This window comes from Parasteatoda tepidariorum, chromosome 4, assembly GCF_043381705.1.
Source record: "Parasteatoda tepidariorum isolate YZ-2023 chromosome 4, CAS_Ptep_4.0, whole genome shotgun sequence".
In the NCBI taxonomy this organism is placed as follows: domain Eukaryota; kingdom Metazoa; phylum Arthropoda; class Arachnida; order Araneae; family Theridiidae; genus Parasteatoda; species Parasteatoda tepidariorum.
Genome location: NC_092207.1, coordinates 36,690,854 through 36,706,966, shown reverse-complemented (window position 1 = coordinate 36,706,966; position 16,113 = coordinate 36,690,854). Strand labels below are relative to the sequence as shown.

Below are 16,113 nucleotides of genomic sequence, written 5' to 3'. Positions count from 1 at the left end.
CAAGCAAAGATAATGTAGTAAATTACACTTACATTGATCGATAAATTGATTGTAATCATTCAATAACTCATGATTAGACAAACTGTCCTTAAGTATAAGAAACTTAACAAAATACTATATTTTTTAAATAAACTTTTATGAAACACTTGTGAACACGAATCAATTATTTGAGGATTGAAGTTCAACTAAGGTAGAATTCGACATCTTAGATATCTTGATCAAAACATAATATTCATCCAATATAATGACGCATTTATTTTGAAAACACAGTCCTTAAGTACGTGAGCGCCACTGTAACCATCCATGCGGGTAAGATAAACTATTTTGCATTAACTAGCACGTACGCTTTTCCATTGATAACCATGAAATTAAGTTATCTAGTTTGTTCATAAACAATAAAAATAATTGCATTAGTACAAACCTTTCTAAAAGTGATGCACCACAAAAGTTTTTTTCTTTAAAAAAGTAATAAAATTCATTTGAAAGAAGGGATTTCTTGACACAAACGTAAGCAAAGAGTTCACATGTTTTACAACGAGTTTAGAACGAAAAATCTCAAATTTAAAATAAAAGTAATTAATTTTTATTTTCCAAGAAACATTGATGATCCACCGTGACCCAGATATCCAAATTCGGGTCGAAATCTATAAGTTGGGAATGCATAATGGCTACAAGCTGCTGACAAAAACAGCATCATAATTTACTCAGCCTTCTTCCTCATAAGTCTATAACATTAAAAACTTTTTTTATTTAAGCATAAATCATATGCATATTTTCAAGGAAAGTTTTGACAACGCCTAAACAATCACTTGAATGCAATCTGAAATATTTATTTTTCGTTCCCATTCATTCATATAATTTTATCTTTCTATTCCGCTCGTTTTATTACCTTAAGGTTTTTCAGAATAATATGTTTACTTTCTAGAACTTCTGGAAAACACGCTTCAGTTTGATCATTTTGTCAATTTTTTAATTTACAACAACTCGACAATAGTAATTGATGCCGTAATCTGCCAAATATAATACAAACTTAAATAGGGAATGGAGATTATGGTATTTATCTGGGATGATAATGTTAAGTAAAGAAAGTTGAAAAATATTGCTTTAAATCTTTCTAAAAATCTCGGTTTGGTTCTATCACGTACCTCAGGTAGAAGCGGATGACTACAATGAAAGTTTTCTGTGACGTAACAGGACGTCATCAAGAAAGTACAAGAATCAGTTACGTCGCACTCGTGTGATGATTATGCACGTCAGGTGCTTTAATTTTATATTTAACTTCAGAAGATTATTTAAGAATAATTCATTCTTATCACACATTTTATTTAAAGATATGGATAGTTTTTATTTTTAATGCGTTTAATTTATAATTGAATAAAAATTTGAATTTCATGAAAGAAACATATTTCTTATTACCCAATGATTTTTTATCAAACCATACTCTAATAGCCCAATGATCCTTTTAAATAGCTCATGTCCATTATTGATCATTGATAATTTTTATTAATCCATATACATTATTGACAACTAACCCTTTTTATTAAGCCATACCCATTTTTGACCACTGATCCTTTTTATTTACCCATACCTATTATTGACCACTGATCGTTTTTATTAACCAATACTCATTATTGACCATTGATCTTTTTTCTATTAACCCATACTCATTATTGAGGACTGATCTTTTTTATTAACCCATACCAATTATTGCCTACTGATCATTTTTATTAACCCATACCCATTATTGCCTACTGATCATTTTTATTAACCCATACCCATTACTGATCACTGATCCTTTCCATTAACCCATACTCATTATTGACCACTGATCCTTTCCATTAACCCATCTCATTATTGACTATTTATCCTTGCAATGATCACGCAATTTATTGCTTTTTGTGTCATAAATCGAGCAATCACTTATTTATCTAGCATAAATAACATACTCCATTATTTTAAATTACATAAAAGAAATCCCGCATCACGTGATTGAGAATTATTGTAGCATTTTTTTCAATCCTACTTGAAATATTGTTCGTATTGTCAAGAGGTATTACTTCCATTTAAATATCTATTAATTTATTAATTATATTTAACAAATATTTTGAAATACGTAATTGATTAATTTTATTGTCTTAGAACTTTCACAATTTCAAGATTTGATTGTTTGTTGACATTTTTCATTGCACCGTAAAACTTTCACCCAAAAACATCATAAAATATTCTGACAAACAAAAAAACATCGTAAAATATTCTGACAAACAAAAAACATCGTAAAATATTCTGATCTTTTCAAGTTAAACAAAAATAAAAATGCACAATTTTTTTAAATTATTTCCTAGTTGATTTCCCCGACCATTAATGTTGATGTAACAAATATTTAGGAATGAAATTTTGACTCGTCTTTAGTTCAATGAACGAACCAAAGTAAATATAAGCTTTTATTGCTACCTGACATAAACATCCTATTGCATAAGAAAAAATATCTTCCTGATATTGTCGCAATTTTCACTCTTTGTAGAAAAGAATTCCAAAGGACAAAAATTAAAACATAACAAACATAAAAAAAGAATCTGAGACTTAAAGAAAATAAAATTTATTTCAGTAGAATGTATCATGTAAATTAAGGAACTGCAGTATTTGAGTGAGGTGAAAAGATGATATTTCCATATTTTGTACATTTCAATAATTCTCTACAAGTCTATCCATTTCATATTCGTGTTCCAAATGCAACATATACGAAAATACATCTTTATATTCTTCATCTTCATCATCATCATCCTCATCAGTTGAGGGGCGTTCGTAATGTCGGGCATCAAAAAACTGGTGAATGAGTTCTCTTTCTAAATCAAACTCATATTCTTCACACCTTCGGCGAACCCACCTTAAAAAAAAATTCTAATATTTAACATTATGATGCATAAAATTTATAGGATTGTAAGCAAATTCTTTTTTTTTAAACAATCATTTCCTAACTGAGTTAGTGTTTTAAAATATGCTTCATAAACTAATTCATATCCTTTCAATGTCTGACGTGTTATCAATAAATCATGTTTATCATGCATGAAATAGTCAAAAAATCAACGATAACATGGGCATTAACAGCATCAATATATAGAATGTTCTGTAAAAGACTACCCTTAATGTGGATTTCTTTAGAATATATATCAAAACGGAATATAAAAAACATGTAAACTTGGGAGTGCATGATTATTTACGCGAGGAAAAAAGAAAAACTCCACAGAAATCTGTCAAGTTATGGAAAAGGAATGCGCGAGTAACAAACAACATCACAGGCTTCATTGCGGAAGGAAACAAGGAGTAGGTGAAAGATGATTATGAGAATCAACTTCAAGTTTCAACTTCTATTTAAATCAGTTTAGATGCTTATTGCATTCGCTTTCTTCCACTGTATTTTGTCATATTTCTATAGCGTTTTTGATTTTTCTTTCCTTGCTTAAATATTCATTTACGATCCCCATGCACAAATTATTTTACTTTTTTTATAAGGATTCTAAGAGTATACATTAAGGGCGGCCTTTATGAAACACAGTGCATTATTATAAATGCGTTGATTCTTATGCTTTTGAAATTGCATAAGAATTTTTAATCTAAATTGATTGAAGAATTTTTAATCTAAATTGATTGAAGAATTTTTAATCTAACTGATTTTTAATCTAAATTGCTCCTTTTTAATCTAAATTGCTTGAGTCGCGGTGACTGAAGGGATAGAGTGTTTGTCTCTCAATTAGGTGATCCAGGTTCCAATCCCAGCAATATCTGATCAATAAGAATTCCGCACACAGCTTGCACCGACCACAGTGCTGACGTAAAATATCCGTACTGGTAGATGGACCAAAGGTTTAAGTACTATTGCCTACAGGTCAACCGTGGGGTGGTTTTTGAGATTTTCATCTCCCTGCAATGCAAATGCGTATTAATTCCATTATAAAGTTCTGAACGAAGGCAAATTTCTCCCAATACTTGATCCAAAAGTTCCCTTGTCTTCTGGATTGGGGTCAAAATTACAGGGCAGTTGAGTTGAACATTAGTAATCGCAAACTCAAAAATTGGGTCAGCTGTTCAGCGGTGGTTATAAAATAACATAAAAAATCCTCAGTGATGCACGGATCATGCTTTAGAGTCACTTTGCCATCAGACTAACCGTGGGAGGTTTTCGTGGTTTTTCTTCCCATGTAACGCAAATGCAAGTTAGTTCCATCAAAAAGTCCTCCACGAAGAAAATTTCTCCAAATACTTAATCCAGCAGTTCTTCTGGATTGGATTCAAAATTACAAGGTTACGGAGTTGAACATTACTAGTCGCAAACACGAAATTGGGTCGACTAGTTGATTTAGGTTCCTATCCCAGCGATGGCTGGTGGATATGATTCGTCACCCGGATCGCACCGACCACGGTGGACGTAAAATATCCTCAGTAGTAGACGGATCATAGGCATCACTTTGCCGTCAAGTTAACCGTGGGAGGTTTCCGTATTTTCCTCTCCAAGCAACGCAAATGCGGGTTTGTGACATCAAAAAGTTCTTCACGAAGGCTAAATATCTCCTAATACTTGATCCATAAGTTCCCTTGTCTTCTGGATTNCCAAAGGACAAAAATTAAAACATAACAAACATAAAAAAAGAATCTGAGACTTAAAGAAAATAAAATTTATTTCAGTAGAATGTATCATGTAAATTAAGGAACTGCAGTATTTGAGTGAGGTGAAAAGATGATATTTCCATATTTTGTACATTTCAATAATTCTCTACAAGTCTATCCATTTCATATTCGTGTTCCAAATGCAACATATACGAAAATACATCTTTATATTCTTCATCTTCATCATCATCATCCTCATCAGTTGAGGGGCGTTCGTAATGTCGGGCATCAAAAAACTGGTGAATGAGTTCCCTTTCTAAATCAAACTCATATTCTTCGCACCTTCGGCGAACCCACCTTAAAAAAATTTCTAATATTTAACATTATCATGCATAAAGTTTATAGGATATTAAATAAATTCTTTTTTTAAAACTATCATTTCCTAACTGACTTAGTGTTTTAAAATATGCTTCATAAACTAATTCATATCCTTTCAATGTTATCAATAAATCATGTTTATCATGTATGGAATTGTCAAAAAATCAACGTTAACATGGGCATAACAACATCAATATATGGAATGTTCTGTAAAAGACTACCCTTAATGTGGATTTCTTTAGAATATTTATCAAAACAGAATATAAAAAACATGAACACGTGGGAGTGCATAATTATTTACGCGAGGATAAAAGAAAAACGCCCCAGAAATCTGCTAAGTTATGGAAAAGGAATGCGCGAGTAACAAACAACATCACAGGCTTGATTGCGGGAGGAAACAAAGAGTTGGTGATAGATGATGATGAGAATCACCCTCAAGTTTCAACTTCTATTTAAATCAGTTTAGATGCTTATTACATTCACTTTCTTCTACTGCATTAGTGCTTTTGATTTTTCTTTCCTTACTTAAATATTAATTTACGATCCCCATGAACAAATTATTTTACTTTTTTATAAGGATTCTAAGAGTATACATTAAGGGCGGTCTTTATGAAACACAGTGTATTATTATAAATGCATTGATTCTTATGCTTTTAAAATACTATCTGCACAATGAAGATCATTTTTAGTCTAAATTGGAGTTCTGGTGACTAAGGGGTAGAGTTTTCGGCTCTCAATGAGGTTATCCAGGTTCCAATCCCAGCGATGGCTGGGCAATCAGAATTCCGCACACTGCTTGCACCAACCACAGTGCTGACGAAAAATATCCTCACTGGTAGATGGATCAATGGTTTGAGTACTATTGCCTACAGGTCAACCGTGGAAGATTTTTGAGATTTTCATCTCCCTGCAATGCAAATGCGTATTAATTCCATCATTAAGTCCTGAACGAAGGCAAATTTCTCCCAATACTTGATCCAGGAGTTCCCTTGACTTCTGGATTGGGTTCAAAATTGCAAGGCTACGGAGTTGAACATTACTAGTCGCAAACACGAAATTGGGTCGACTAGGTGATTTAGGTTCCAATCCCAGCGATTGCTGGTGGATATGATTCGTCACCCGGATCACACCGACCACGGTACTGACGTAAAATATCCTCAGTAGTAGACGGATCATAGGCAGCACTTTGCCGTCAGGTTAACCGTGGGAAGTTTCCGTGGTCTTCCTCTCCATGTAACACAAATGCGGGTTTGTGACATCAAAAAGTTCTCCACGAAGGCTAAATATCTCCTAATACTTGATCCATAAGTTCCCTTGTCTTCTGGATTTGGTTCAAGCTACGGAGTTGAGTAAACTCTAAATTGAGTGTATATATATATATATATATATACAAAAAATAAGTTTATAAGTTATAGTCTGCGTTTGTTTTCTGTACTTACCCTCTGTATTTTTTGCATCGCTTAATTGGATAATCTTGTCGAAAACAGTCCATTTGGAGAAAGTTAAAATAAAGCCTGCCAACTCGATGGGATGTCTTGGTATTTGCCCCTTGCAGGCATGCATGGAACAAATCGTCACAATCACAGTGAGATCTGAAAAACATTTCAAAATGCTTTTGTTAGAGAATTTTTTTAACTACGTAACATGTACCAGACACTCCAAAAAAGACATATTATTCGACAAATAGATTTCTAAAAAATTTAAAAGAAATAGGAATGCATGATTTGCTGCGTTCTGCTTCGAAAAGCAGATATTATTCACACCAACTCACAAAACTAGTAGCAAAGATCCTCGATAGATTTTGCGTTTGGCTAGAAAAGCAAGAAATCAATATTTCCTTCTGCTTGTATACTATTAAAGTTGAACTAATTATACAATCCTTTGTCAATTTTAACGTGACACAGTGTTGTTTCTGCAAATGGAGATGACTTTTATCACGTTGTTTAAGAGTGTTTTTTAGTTAGTGTTTATGGCCATCACGTTGTTTTATAACGATTATCTCCATTTGTTGGCGCACTTTGCAACTGATTAACAAATTTAGCAACTAAGCTTGAATCTTGGGAAGAATATATTTCTAGTTTCCTAAGCAGAATGCAAACAATCATAGATTTAAAAAAGTGGATAGCCTCCAGTTTTCTTTTATATGAATTTTTAAATCGTTGGACTTTTTGAGATAACCATAGGTGGTAATTTAATTATCTTGAAACTTAGCTACTCTAAGCCTAACAACTCTAAGCTGTGGAATTGTTGAATTTCGTTTTTTCCCTAAACTTAGAGTTTGAGAGAATATAGTGAAAGAATAAATTGGTCAGAACGTCCCTTTTCTTCTTATTACACTGGAATCAAATGTACAGCTTCGAAGAAAAATGACACTAAAATAAATAAAAAATAGGTACCAAAATTTTGAAAATAATTTTTTTTTGTTCCCTTATAGTTTTTAATGAGTTACAAAATGAGTTAACCTTATAGTTTACAAAAAAACAGAATTTTATTAACTTTTTGAGTGACAGAAGGAGCAGTTTGATATTAAAAATTTATTATTCATTATGAAAAGTGTATTGTAGATTTAAAGAATCTCCAGGAAATGTTTTTCTCTACATTTTCGCTTCGCTGAAACGCTTTTTCCCGACATTTCAGTATGTTCCGTTTAAATTCATTAGATTAAGTTATGGTATAGCCTTAAAAAAAACAAGTTAAAGAAAAAAAAATTATCAAATTGAAAATATAATTTTTTTTAAAACTTTTAAACTACTTTTTATCTCAAAAATTCATGCAAATATTTTTCTTTTTCTCAATCACACACTTTTATTTAAAAAAATTGCAAGTAAATTTTCGGCAAGTTTCTGTTTGATAAAATGGAAAGGAAATTAAAAAAAAAAAAAAAGACATTCGCGTTCGTGCAATGTAAATATCCTGCCACTTTTCTAACTGATCTTAACTAAACAGTTTGATAGAGAACATGTTTTCCCACATTTTAAAAAATATCACTTGTTCCGTGTTTGGGAAGTTATTATAATTAAGCCGAAATTATTAAACTAAATCTTTAAGCAATATAATCTTTAGTACTTTAGTGGCAAAGCATGTTTTGCGGGCAATTTAATGTTTTAAACATTTTTTAATTATTCTTTTTAAATCAAATCCACTAAATTACTATTTAAAATGTTCTCCCTTTATTTATTTTTGATCGGAGTTATAGTGTATGCAAAAAAGTCTTACTTGGTCACCGGTGTATCGTTCTCCAAGTTATATTTGGAACCAAATGCGGATATGCTGTCATTGCAATGGTCATGAGTTCGACAACACATATCAGTATCTACTTCAGGACCTAAATCATCATATTCCTCTGATATGTTACCAGCACCACACCATTTTGTACCTGAAAATTCAAACATCATCTTTAAAGTTCACGTTAACTTTGAAAAACGAAATCAATTCCGTTAGAAGAAATATAGAATGTATAAAAATTGAATTGTAACGGGAAAATGCTATTTCCGTTCAAACGGTTTTAGTACATACAGGATTTTATTTTGTAACAATTTAAATTTTGTAATTGGGAAAAGTTCGAATTATTGTCTATTGTCGCATATAAAGGTAGTTTCGAAATGTAATGTTTGTTTTCTCTTTTGAAACTCAAACACTACATATGCTTGGTTAATAAAAAAAAAACACACTGTAAAAAGTTCTGGATCAAATTACGTTATAAATTACATAGCACACTTTGGGTGCATCATACGTAAAATCCATTTTACCGTAAAAATCATTTCACCGTAAAATTAATTTTTGCCGTAAAATATTACGCTGTAAATTTTACAATACTATTTATTTTAATTAAACTGTTAGAGTGCTTTTACAATAATTATTACTGTGAAAATTGGGTTGTATCAGATTTTTTGCCCCGTAACATGTTTCGGTAAAAATAGAACTTACATTAAGAATTACCGACATCCTGAGTGCCAGTAGAAAATCCGGATTTTTACAACTCCGGTTTTCACAATAAAAATCCAGATTTTTTTTTACAGTTACGTTAAAGTTTATAACATTAAGTTAAAGTTTATAAAGAACTTTATAGTGAATTATCAAATAAATTTTGTCTTATTTGATCGCACATACTTTACATGAAGGAAAAGATTGTGATAAAACTACCGTACACTATAGTAATCACATTTCGGGTGAGAAAAAACACAATTCTGGATAACAAAACTAAAATATCACGTATTTAAACCATTCATGTAGAAGCGGTATCCGTTCATATGGTAACTTTTTACCGTAAATTATGGTTTTCAAAATTATAGTTCCTATTACCACACAATTAGTAAAAAATACAAAACTGAAAAGAAAATTTAACAAAGTAAATTGCTTTTATGTCATGCTCTAAGATATTGTGATAAAGTTATCAAAGTTTATCCACATTTGCTAAATTTTATAACCTATTATAAAACCATATTTTATTGTTAATTTTACCAAAATTATTACCAAAGCACTTCTATGAAAGCTACCGAGCATTTAGTGTTCATCCGTTTGACAGAAAAACGGTAAATTTTACCATATTCTGGTAGTTTTGAATATTTTCTCAGTGTATCATTTACTTATTCCACTTATTCCTTTATTTCAGTGTTCAAAGTTTTTTTCTTTTTTGAGAAAAAAATTCTAAGTCAAATTGCGGAATTTTGATTATGATATTTAATTGATCTATATCCCGGTTAACAGTGGGCAAATAAAAAAAATAAAAAAGAAAAAGAAAAGAAAAAAAAGAACGGAACATCTTAATAACTTTTCTCTGATGATAGACTAAAATGCAGTAAAAGCAAACTTTATGGGTCGTAGGTAGAAACTTACTTTGCGAATTTCTTGCTGCAAACAATATTTTAAGTTACTAAAACAAGCAAAAAAGCAATTTATCTGAGACTAAAGATACACTTTTCCCATCAGATTCAATATCTTGACCATCAAAGTATGGAGATAGCCGCAATTTAGAAAATGCGGACCTGATATTTTAGTCAGGCGAGTGGAAACCCTTTCAAACCCTTGGGTAACCTTAATGTTTATTTAATGTTATTGTGATTCACCATTTCCACGGATTCTTACAAGTGAATCAAAAAATTTTGATACAATATTATCGTTTGTCTAAATTCTTGCAAAATATTATTTTTTACTATTATTTATTATTTTTAATTGATTTTTCAAATAATGAGCAAAAAAAATTTGAATGGTAAAGGATAATTTGATATCACTCTGTCTAATTAAATTTCCGATGAGTCGTATTTATAAATATTCGTTTCTACATTTATTATAAATATCTTCATTATATGTACAGTGTACAAAAAAAGGCCCAACCACCCTGAATAACTTTTGATCTAATAATGGGATCTGCACTTTCTGGATCTCAGCAGTTCGAGAGGGTGACCTCAAATATGTTAATTAAATAGTTCTGACGATATTTTTAGTTATGAAATCAGACACAAAAACGTACTATCTCTGAGTAAACATAACCTTTTTTTCAACAGATTCGGATTTTTGACCCTCAAAATGTAGGGGGTAGCTGCAATCTGGAAAATATTGTCCCAACAGTTTGATCAACAGAGTAGCCAAAGTTTGGATCCCTTAATGTTAATTTTACTTTTTACGTAATTTAATATATCTCGAGAAGTTTTGAAGCGAATTGAAACATTTTTGGACGCAATTATAAAATTCATTTATCCAAAAATAATCCCCGGTTAAAAAAAATCTTTCAGTAAATATTTATTATTATTTTATTTAATAATAAATTTTGAATTGTAAGAAATGCAATTTTTGCATCATTTTAAGGAATGTAATTTTATATGGAAAATACAAAATTTAAGCGAAATTGGTTGAATCGTTGCAGAAAAATGGAATTTTAACTATACGACTTTTTTAAGTCTTATATTTAAAACTCGATATCTCTGGTACTTAACATACGTGAAGATCAATCATTAGATCAAAAATTATTTAGAGTAGTCCGTATTTTTTTAGCATTGTGCACTTTAAAAGCTTTTTAAGAATTTAAAAACTATCATATTTTTCTTGGATATCACGATGTAGTAAAAATGGCCCAATGCAAACTAGTTTTTTTTTCACCGAGAAAGGAGACTAAGTTTCCAGTGTTTGATTACACCGAAGAGCCATTACATTATGGCCACCCTCCATCTATAACAATGGGCTCGCCCAAGTTTTCATGGTTTCTCGCCTAGGAACAATGTTTTCATGGGGCACATTAGGACCCATAATCCTCATAGAACAATCCCTGACGTCTGTAAGCTACTTGAACATAGTTGCAGACCAGGTTCACCCATTCATGGCAACAGTTTTTTTCCTGCGGGGGATGGTGTTTACCAACAGGATAATGCACCATGTCATTAGGGTCGAATCGTCGATAAACATTCCAGTGACTTTCAAGTCATGTCTTGGCCCCCAAATTCACCTGACCTTAATCCAATTGTGCATTTGTGGTCCTACTTGAAAACCAAATTCGTGCTGCCTCGCCACCCCCTCGCAATGTGAGGAATTGCAGGACCAGTTGGTGAGCGCTTGGTGCCAGATACCTCAAAGTACCTATCAGCACCTTGTGGTATCAATGCCACGGAGGGTGCTAGCAGTTTCGAGGGCTGAAGGTGGTCCTACATGTTATTAGCAGGGTGGTCATAATGTAATGGCTCTTCGGTGTATATGAATCATGATAAAGTTACTGAGCTAAACAATAGAGGAGACCTTTGTTCCCTCTACTACTTTCCAGGATTCTGAAAAGTGGAAAAGTTGTACGAGTTTTGATACGTACTCTTTACATTCAGAGTAAGTTTAAATATCAGTTGTAATGCAAACCTGGATATATAAAGAAATCACTGAATATTCCAAATTCTTTCCTAACATCTTCTCCGTTTTCCCCTGTGAACACTCCTTTCCATTTACCATAGCTACAAATGCTAATTAAGGTCTCCATACTATCCTTCTTCACTGTGTACAGAACTGTTTTAGGTGTTTTTTCCAAAAGCCCATTTATCTGTATTCTGAAAACATGGCAAAAAAATTTTAAAGATATTTATTTTCAAAATAGTTCATTGGACAAATTTTACCAACACAAATGAATCATTAAATCATCTCATAACATTAATTGAATCCTCTGTTAACAGCAATTTTTAATTCAGGGGCACCATATTAGGTGGGGCACCGTTGCTCCCACAGTTAGGAGCCATTGGACAGAGAATGAAAGAACATCCATGCCTTGTCCGAAATTCGAACCCATACCCTGTCTGATCGCAGTTCCCTGAATCCTACACAGATCGGTCGGCATACAACACAATTTAGACCACCCACTAAATAATCTACTAAAATAAACCTTTGTAGGATTTGGGGTAATATAATGATAAGCCGCATTTTTCAATTTGTTCATGCAAATGATTTTAAAAAGTTTTTTTTTTAAAAATTGAATGAAAATTGAAAGAGGAATACTTCAATTTCCATGTAGGCTATGAGATGTTTCAATGTATTGTGCTTTTATTAAGACAAAATTCTGCAATTTTATAAAATACCAACACAAAAGCATCGTTAAAGATTAGTTTGATGTAAAAAATGTCACCTCTTGGAAAAGTGTGGCAAAAAAACTATATTTTCTTAAGCTTTTCAATTTTAAAAATCAACCGTTAGCTGTAAGATAGTTTAGTTTTTTACTATTTACAGAGAAAATAAAAACTCTATCTACTATTCTGCATCCATTCGTGGGAAAGATTTTTGAAAATTAACAAGTTACAAATACTTAAAGTAGACGGGTATCTGTGGCAATGTGGCGTGGGTAATGTTGCTCGCCTCCGTGTCTTAGGTTCACAGGTGCCCACTGAGTAACGTTAAATGAGTAATACTTCCGGCATCTTCCTAGGTGAAGAACGTAAAAGTTCGGTCCCTGCCATTAGGAAAAAAAAATACTTAAAGTAATGACTTTTTCTAGGTAAAAGTACTGGTCTTTAAAATTAAGAGTAAAAAGTACAAATAAGTACAAGACAGAAAAAATAATGACTTTAAGTACGTGTACAAAAAGAAAAAATTAAATGAACAGTACTTGAAAAAAACTAAAAATTATATTTTATAATTAAGAGAATATACTAGATAGTCCCGAGTGTCTTTACTTGTTTGACATAATGCATAATTTTAATTTGCAAAATTATCTAATGTTCATACGTTTTTAGAAACGAATTTATATAATCAAGCTAAAAAAAAACGTAAACTACATACGCGTGCAATTTGTGTTCATTCGACTTGTTCTTTAATTACTCATATTTTGAATGAAGCGAACTTGACACAAGTACAAGAAACTAAAAAAAACATTTCAGTTATTATTCTAATCATCATTATTTACACATTAGTTCTATGCAGTTTTAAATCCTGATTATGTGCCCTAACGCCCCTAGAAATGAAGTTTGCTGCAATATTTATGCAACCTCCTGTTATATATAACGTTTTTAAATTGCACATTTCGATAAAAAATATTATTTGAGCAGCGATGGCTCAGGGGATAGAGCGTTCACCTTCCAATGAGACAAACAGGATTCGAATCCCAGTCTATACGAATTGCGCATCCGGCTTGCACTGACCACAGTGCTGACGTGAAATATCCTCAGTGGTAGACGGATCATGGGTTAGAGTCCCCTTGCCGTCAGGCTAACCGTGGGAGGTTTTTGTGGTATTCCACTCCATGTAACGCAAATGCGGGCTAGATCCATCAAAAAGTCCTCCACGAAGGCAAATTTCTCCCAATACTCGATCTAGGAGTTCTCTTGTCTTCTGGATTGGGTTCAAAATTACAAGGCCACGGAGTTGAACATTAGTTGTCGTAAACCCATAAATTTGGGTCGGTTGTTCAATGACCGTCATAAAATAAAAAAATTTTATTTAAAAAAATTTACAGAAAATTTGCTCTCCAGTGTTGTATTTAAACCTAACCTATGATGATTATAGGTTCAAATTATTTTTAAATATATGCATCGGTATTATATTATTAAATTAAATTCAGTATTATATTCAGTATTAATATTATTAAATCAATAATATTAATAAAAATAATAGCAATTATTTATAAAATTATTAACTATCACCCTGAGCTTCAAAAAAGAAATTAAATTCTCAGAAACGACATCAAATAATCCAACAAACTATTACTGAAACTTTCATGAAACTTAAAAACAAATGTATTATTTTTCTTCTCTCTTATAAAATGAACAGTTAAAAAACATGAAAATAACCCTTACCTGTCCCCGGAAATATAACAATCCACAATTGTATTATCTTCTCCTTTCCTTTGAAATGCGACCAACTTTTCATGATTCTCATCAACATGATAAGTCCAAGTCAAATTTTTACCATTACCAACTCTCTCCAAATTGTTTTGCATACCATTCGTCGAACCCAGCAACAAATAAACTGCTATCAATCCTAACATATTCGGCGTCTTCAGAATGAAAGGATGAAACATCGCCAAGTGGAGACGGAAATCGTATTTATACGAGAAGATGTCCACTTTGGATTGTCTTCATTGGACATAATTAATTACTCCATGAGGGTATAACTTATTCTCCCGCATTCACACTTCATTTCTGAGGAATTCAAGCCATTTCTAGGTTATCTGATAATGACCCAATTTCTTTGCAAACAATCGTAATGTTTGGAAAATATTTGCATTTGTAGGAGCGTTTCGGAAAGCTTGATTTTTTTTTTAGCGAATTGTAAATGTGTATTTTTGTTACAATAACTGTTTACACACCCACGTCCATCCGAAATGTATCATTTGCATTTATAAGCCACTCATAAAAGTTTTAACCTACTTTTTTTTATTGTTATTACACTCAAAAGAAAGGGTCTTTTGGGGTATAAACAGAAAATAGATAATTTGTTAATAGCGTTATGATGACATTCCAGATGATTGTTACTTAAAAGATATCAATAATTGTTTTGCTCTAACAGCTGCTAACAATGAGTCGGTTGGCTTTGTAACTAGACTTTCGAATGCCTGACAGTTTCTTCAAGAATTATTTCAACATTCGAGGAAACTGTGATGGTGTTTATGTAAGTAGATTCTTTTCTTAGAACTGAATAATGCATTATAGCTTATAATATAAATTACAAAAGGGTGAATTTTGATGGACAATAAATGGAAGTTCAGTAAAAATTGATTCACTTTTCAGACTTTATAAAATCTTGACGTTTAACTGAACATTATGTCAAATTTTAGTTTAATTAGGGTTTTTATTTATTTCTATAAATGTCGCTTTCAGACTAAGAAGATATTCTATGTTCTCTTTTCAACCTTTGGAGAATCATATTTAATAAATAATTAGTATTTCTGAATCTCTTTTGATTAATTTTTTATTTGAAACATACTCTATTTAACCTACAGTGTCGGGCCAGATTATTGGACGCATTGTAGTTTTTTTAATAATTGCATGTTTCGCCAGAGTTTTTATACAATACTTTTATATTTAAACATACATGCAATAGGTTTTAATACAGAAGATTTTTTACATTTATTTTTAATGTGTTGCTTTACAATGTCAAACAATTTATACACGAACATAAACAAGTGCAGACAGATTTCAGTCGCGTTCTCGCGTGCAGACAGTTGTGGACGCTTTTCTGTGGCTTTATGCGCAGTGTTTATTTATTCCGCAGCTTTATTGATTTATTTTGTGTTCAGTGTATAAATAATCAATTGGAACATTTTCATCGTGGGTGAAAAAAAGGCGATCTCTCACCATGTGAAAAGCTGAAATAAAGGCCCTCGTGAATGCTAAAATATTTTCAAACTGCAAAATATCACGAAGATTGAAAGTTTCTGAATCTATCATAAGTACGACGCATAAAGAAGAAAATTGAGTCAGGGGACGTGAATTGAGTCCGAAACAAAAGAGGAGATGCGGCACAATCTTATAGTACGTCCTAATAAGGACTGTAGTTGCCAAATATCACATTTTATGGTTGTAAGTGTTTTTAAAATTTTAAACCAAGGAAATGTTTTTAAAATATTCTTCGTAAGCTCAACAGACGCTTGCAAGCCCTGACTGCTTCAACCTCGCTTTCCTTCTATTCTTGGGATCCTATCTGAAGCGACAGCTCTCAGATTTTTAACCTTCA

At 31.9% G+C, this 16,113-nt stretch overlaps 1 protein-coding gene across 2 annotated transcripts; it reads right to left on the bottom strand.

The window, feature by feature from the left end:
- Window positions 1-2,610: 2,610 nt before the first annotated feature.
- Window positions 2,611-14,591, bottom strand: LOC107453238 (phospholipase A2 hemilipin). 2 transcript variants are annotated; one of them, XM_016069975.3, is made up of 5 exons: window positions 14,235-14,591; window positions 11,818-12,002; window positions 8,197-8,356; window positions 6,420-6,572; window positions 2,611-2,884 (listed from the first exon to the last, which is right to left on the bottom strand). In XM_016069975.3, exons 1-5 carry the CDS (start codon window positions 14,456-14,458, stop codon window positions 2,683-2,685), a joined length of 924 nt encoding a protein of 307 aa, XP_015925461.2. In that variant the 5' UTR covers window positions 14,459-14,591; the 3' UTR covers window positions 2,611-2,682. The 2 variants fall into 2 exon arrangements, with proteins under 2 accessions (XP_015925461.2, XP_042901904.1); XM_043045970.2 differs by lacking the exon at window positions 2,611-2,884 and adding an exon at window positions 4,686-4,959.
- Between the last annotated feature and the right edge of the window lie 1,522 nt (window positions 14,592-16,113).